Raw genomic sequence first — 6,000 nt, forward strand, 5'->3', positions numbered from 1 at the left:
GAAAATTTAGGTGTCACTTTTCCTTTAAACTGTAGCTACAATATAGATGGTGTACTACGCCTTCACTGATGCAGATATATAAGCAGTTTGGCTAGAACTTTTATAACATGACTGTAGGAGTCATTGAATTCTAAGAAATGCTTCCATGTCAATAGTGGATATCTAAGCCATAGCATTTACCATAATAAGTCACTTACAGACAGTGTATATAGCTGAGTCAGGTTACCAGATGGGGTTACACCATGCAGATATGTCACCCTCTGGTAGCCAGAGATAAATACCCAATTACTGCTCTTCGTGGTACCAGCTATCTCCTGACCTCATACCCTGAGCTTTGAGAAGTAATGATAAGAAGAAGATGTTTCTTCCTCACCAACAGTGAATTCTCAGGCATGTTGTGTGTCACCATACAGGAAGCACAATGGAGGTGACCACGTCTACTTCAACCTGTAATAAAGGAGTTTCTCAAAGGGGTTGTCCAGCGAAAATCTTTTGGTTTCAAATCAACTGATATCAAAAAGTTATATAGATTTGTTAATTACTTCTATTAAAAAATCTTAAGTCTTCCTATACTTATTAGCTGATGTATGTCCTGCAGGAAATGTTTTATTTTCAGTCTGACACAGTGCTCTCTGCTGCCATCTCTGTCCATGTCAGGAACTGTCCAGAGCAGCAGCAACTACGCATAGAAAACCTCTCCTACTCTGAATAGTTCCCGACATGGACAGAGGTGGCAGCAGAGAGCACTGTGTCAGACTGGAAAGAATATGCCACTTCCTGCAGGACATACAGCAGCTGATGAGTACTGGTAGAGATGAGCGAATTTACAGTAATAACTAAGCAAAGCGCTTCATTATCCCTTAATGTGCTTATCACCTGGCTGTATTTTAACTCAGTGCCACTCCTTTCCGGGTGCTGGGAAAAGCTGGATCCAGTCCTGGGAAACTTCTACCAGTTTCCCAGGACTGGATCAAATTTTTCCCAGCACCCGAAGCTGAGGTCGGGGTCTTATGCATCTCATGCAGGATTGTAGCAACAGCCATGATACTGGTAGTTCACCCAAAAAAATTCTTTCAAATCAAATGGTCCCAGTAAGTGCCAATGATTTGTAATTTACTTCTACTAAAAAATCTCCAGTCTTCCAATACTAATCAGCTGCTGTATGTCCTACAGGAAGTGGTGTATTCTTTCTAGTCTGACACAGTGCTCTCTGCTGCCACCTCTGGCCATGTCAGGAACTGTGCAGCTTACTAGTAAATCCCCATAGAAAACCTCTCCATACGTAAGCTTGTTGTACAAACATGTTAACTGTGCTATTGGCACTAAAGTCAGTGCTTATAGATTTTCTCTTTTGAAATTTGTTCTTAAAACAAACCTAATAAAAACATTGAACCAGAAAACCTCTCCTGCTCTCCAGATTGGAAAGAATACACCACTTCCTGCAGGATATACAGCAGTTGATAAGTACTGGAAGAATTAAGATTTTTTTTTTTATAGAGGTAAATTACAAATCTCTGCCACTTTCTTGCACCAGTTGATTTGAATAATAAAAAAAAAAAGTTGTAAGAGTACGTTCTGAGCCCTTCGGATCTGACTCATATGCGGTTTCTGATCTGGATGCAGATTATTAGGGGGGACTTAACAATATGCTTTCCGCACATACATTTACGGGGGTTTTGTCCCAGAACCCATACCAGAATCGTCATGAAACATCTGACTTGTCAACATACCCAGTAGCACAGTGGGATGCTATAGATACAGGGGTGTGTATGTCCTTTCTATATCTAACTCTCAATCTGCAGCTTCCTGTACACTTACCCACATATTGGGACAGGGCCCGGCCATAATCGGCAGCATCAATTCCACTGATTAACTTCCTATTGTAGGGTGTTTTACGCATGACTGATGTCCAGATAACATATACCGATTTCTGCTGCTTCTATGACATAAATATATATATATATATATATATATACAGTGGTGCCTTGGATTACGAGCATAATTCGTTCTGGGACTGTGCTTGTAATCCAATTTCACTCTTAAACCAAAGCAAATTTTCCATAAGAAATCATAGAAATGCAGACAATTGGTTCCACACCCCAAAAATAATGATTTTTTTTTTATTCTAAATAACATGTAGAACTGATGAAACAAACAATGAGAAACATCTGAATATGTGATATTATAAGTTACTGTACAGGATAGTAATCAGCATGTGGAGTATAATGTATAGTAACTGCATAAAACTGAAGAGACAGCAGCAGTTTGTAGATACAGGATGGAACTGCAGATCCCCATAATGCAGGAGCGTAGTACAACAGGCTAGAATAGAGAAGCAGGGCTGCTGTCAGAGGTCTGTGTGGTCACATGACAGCAATGGGAAAGAGGGTGTGTGTTCAGTATGGTCCAAAAAGGAAGTGAGAATCACAAAGCTGTGCAGGAGGACATTGACAGAAACTTTTCTATACAACAGTTTGAATGGAGTGTTGAATTGAGTGTAAGTGCAGGCACATTATAGCAGCAGTTAGTATATATAGCTGAGTGTAAGTGCAGGCACATTATAGCAGCAGTGTGTATAGCTGAGTGTAAGTGCAGGCACATTATAGCAGCAGTGTGTATAGCTGAGTGTAAGTGCAGGCTCATCATAGCAACAGTGTGTATAGCTGAGTGTCAGTGCAGGTACATTACAGCAGCAGTGTGTGTGTATAGCTGAGTGTGAGTGCAGGCACATTATAGCAGCAGTGTGTATAGCTGAGTGTAAGTGCAGGCACATTATAGCAGCAGTGTGCATAGCTGAATGTGAGTGCAGGCACATTATAGTAGGAATGGAGAGGATGAGAAACACAAGAGATTACAGAGACTGCAGGAAGGAATGAGCAGGGTATAGGGAGAGCACAGTATAGCAACATTCTTTGTCCAGGAAGATAGGGCTATGGGTTACAGCTATGGCCACAGTCCTGTCACGTGATGTAAGCCCCAGCCTAAAGTGGATCTACTATGATTTGGAAGGTGAGGGAGACTTCCTGGGTCAGAGTACAGGGCTGTAGACCACCCTGTGCAAACCATGCCCCTCCCCCACTCGCCCTCCCACCCAGTTCCGTGAGCTCCTAAACCAAAGCAATGCTCTTAAACCAAGTTACAATTTTGAAAAACTGTGAGCTCTTCTTGCAAAACGCTCTTAATCCAAGTTACTCTTAAACCAAGGTACTGCTATATATACATATATATAAAATCTTTAAAGCGCCCTTGATTCCAAGTGTCATAAGAGGGGTCGTCCTCTGTGGACAATCCATTAATCAACTGATTTCAGAAAATTATATTGATTTGTAAATTACTTCTATTTAAAAGTCTTCAAGTCTTCCAGTACTCATCAGCTGCTGTATTTCCCGCAGAAAGTGGTGTATTCTTTCCAGGTCTGACACAGTGCTCTCTGCTGCTCTGCTGAATTATTTCCCTTATATAATCAATTGCTTCCCTATATCAGCCACTTATGCTGCGTTTACACAGACAATTATCGTTTGAATTTGCACGATAACGATCGAATTCGAACGATAATCGTACGTGTAAACGCACTGAACGATCAAACGAGGAGCGAGAAATCGTTCATTTTGATCTTACAATATGTTCTTAAATCGTCGTTCGCAAAAAATTCGCAGATCGTTCCGTGTAAACAGTCGTTACCGATTTAACCTATGTGCGAGATAGGCTTAAGCGATCGCAAAACGATTTTTCCGTACAATATATCGTTCCCTCTAAACGCTGATCGTTATAAAAAAATCGTTACTTCGAAATCGTTAATCGTACAATCGGGCGAATTATCATTTCGTGTAAACGCAGCATTACTTACTGTAATGATCTTCAATGGGACGGCCAACTCCCCTCCCCATAATACTTTCTTTAACACACCTACAAACTAGAGCAGGACCGATAGTTCATCGACATACAGTAAAAACAATGTATTATTACAAGGCAATGCAGGGGGTTTAGTTCAGCTCAGATTCACCTTTAAAATCCTATATTTTTGGTTACACCATCTTAACACCCTCTTTGTCAGGTATGAAGGTCTGTTTCTAAATATCCAAAAATTTTTGTTGGAATGATGAATCTTTAGTTTTGGTGCTTGATACAAGTTTGGATTGTTCCTTTAAGTTTCTTCAATCTTTCCGACATTACATTAGAAAGCAAGATATTTGGTCCCTGTCCCATGTGTCCCATAGTACATCATGGTCTGGTATGGACCATGTCAAGGTCTGAGATCCTTAGAGTGTGGAAATCTGGAGAATAATCGAAACTCACAAATCCTTTCGCCCACAAATTCATGGCGAGTCCAGGCTCAGTCAGGTAAATTGAGACTCTTGGTCGGACACTGATCTTGTCTTCCCCTGGCTATAGGTATTTTTACCATGTTCTTCACTAAATGCACTTTCAAAAGCCAAAAGGATAGACCTTCGCAAAGATTCCTTGAAGTCCCTCCCCAAGAAGACGTATAAGAAAGGATTTAAGCAGCTGTTGAAGAAAGCCAGGCTTGTCGCTAGAGGACTTCCTATAAGAACTGCAGATTTTAACATTTTGTTGTCCCAATGGTGCATGACAACTTCTAAGACTGAAAGGATGTGATAGGGGAACCAACAAAGGAAAAAAGCAGCTACCACAGTGGCTATCACCTTGAATGGTCGACTGGACCAAGAGAGTTGACTCCTCCTCAACTTGAGGGCCATCAAGGAGTAAAAAACTAAGATTAACCCAAAAGGGAGCAAGAACCCAAAAAGAAACCGGACAGAGATCATCACCTGGTGCCTCATGGATCTGAGGGCCACCACCTCCAAGTCATCAAAGTCATCAGAAAAGGCGTAATTGTTATAGCAATGGGTAACATTGGCTTCATTGTCTCTTATGGTGTCCCTGAAGGCCAAGTATGGGGAACAGAGGCAAAAGGCAACCAGCCATATGGCTAGCGCTATGGCGTTGGCTAGTCTGGTGGTCCTATGGTTTTGGGCCCACACTGGTCTTACGACGGAGACACAACGATCTGCACTAATAACAGTGAGGAGGAAGACACTGGCAAATAAGTTCAAGAAAGCCACGGTGCTGTTGAGTTTACATAGTAAGGTCCCAAAGGGCCAATCGAATCCGAGGGCTGTGTAGGTGATACTCAGTGGTAAGAAGAAGGTGAAGATAAAATCGGCAATGGCGAGATTCAGAAACCACACAGTGTTCACTGTCCTCTTCATCCGAAATCCAGCAATCCAGATCACCAAGCCATTACCTATGGTTCCCAGCAGGAAGGATATACTGTAAATGATAATGGACAGGTACCGGAGTGTGGTCTCCAGCTCTGATGGCAGATCTTCCAGAAGGACATACTCTTCTTCTTCGTCCTCCAGTTGCAGTGCCAAAGCATTGGGTGAGGATGGAAAAAGAGTTGAATTCTCCATAATGATGAAGTCTGCAATAGAAACGTCTGCGCTTAGTATAAAACATTATAGAGCAGAGAAAACACATTTACTTGAGGATGTAGCAGAGCTGAGTGTGCGCACAGGATCTAAGGTAAATTGTGACATAGAGCTGTTACAATGCACAATAGTGTCACTACAAGGAGTTAAAATATGGATTCAGCTCTGCTACATATTGTACCTATATTCTAGGATTTTGTCTAGTCGCACAATACACAAAGAAAAAGCTGAACTTCCAGTTATCTACTTAGTAAGTCAGATGTGAATACCATGCCATACTTTCCAAGCTTATAAAACTTACGTACCATCCATCATCCAACTGGTAAAACTTCAAAACCATGACACCTACTGTACAAAGTAGCATCAGTTACTCTAGTTTCTTCTTGCATCAGTTACTCTAGTGACACATCGGCACATGGGTAAATCTGTATGTAAAGGGGTATAATATATTTATTACATGTTGAAGGGGACTTGGGGTTTTTAGGGATAAGAAGGGGGTTTCGGTTACCCCCCCCCCATCCCAATGGTAAACACATACTGGTTCTAT

General features: G+C 41.5%; 1 protein-coding gene across 1 annotated transcript; it reads right to left on the reverse strand.

The window, feature by feature from the left end:
• Nucleotides 1–4,337: 4,337 nt before the first annotated feature.
• On the reverse strand, nt 4,338–5,435 carry LOC138769367 (chemerin-like receptor 1). The gene has a single exon (XM_069947784.1). The coding sequence runs from the start codon at nt 5,433–5,435 to the stop codon at nt 4,338–4,340; it is 1,098 nt and encodes a 365-aa protein (XP_069803885.1).
• Nucleotides 5,436–6,000: the final 565 nt, after the last annotated feature.

Source organism: Dendropsophus ebraccatus, chromosome 12 (genome assembly GCF_027789765.1).
Source record: "Dendropsophus ebraccatus isolate aDenEbr1 chromosome 12, aDenEbr1.pat, whole genome shotgun sequence".
Lineage (NCBI taxonomy): Eukaryota > Metazoa > Chordata > Amphibia > Anura > Hylidae > Dendropsophus > Dendropsophus ebraccatus.

Bases quoted from the DNA above. Each gene is read 5' to 3' on its own strand.
- LOC138769367 (XM_069947784.1), bottom strand. From the start codon at position 5,435: ATGGAGAATTCAACTCTTTTTCCATCCTCACCCAATGCTTTGGCACTG.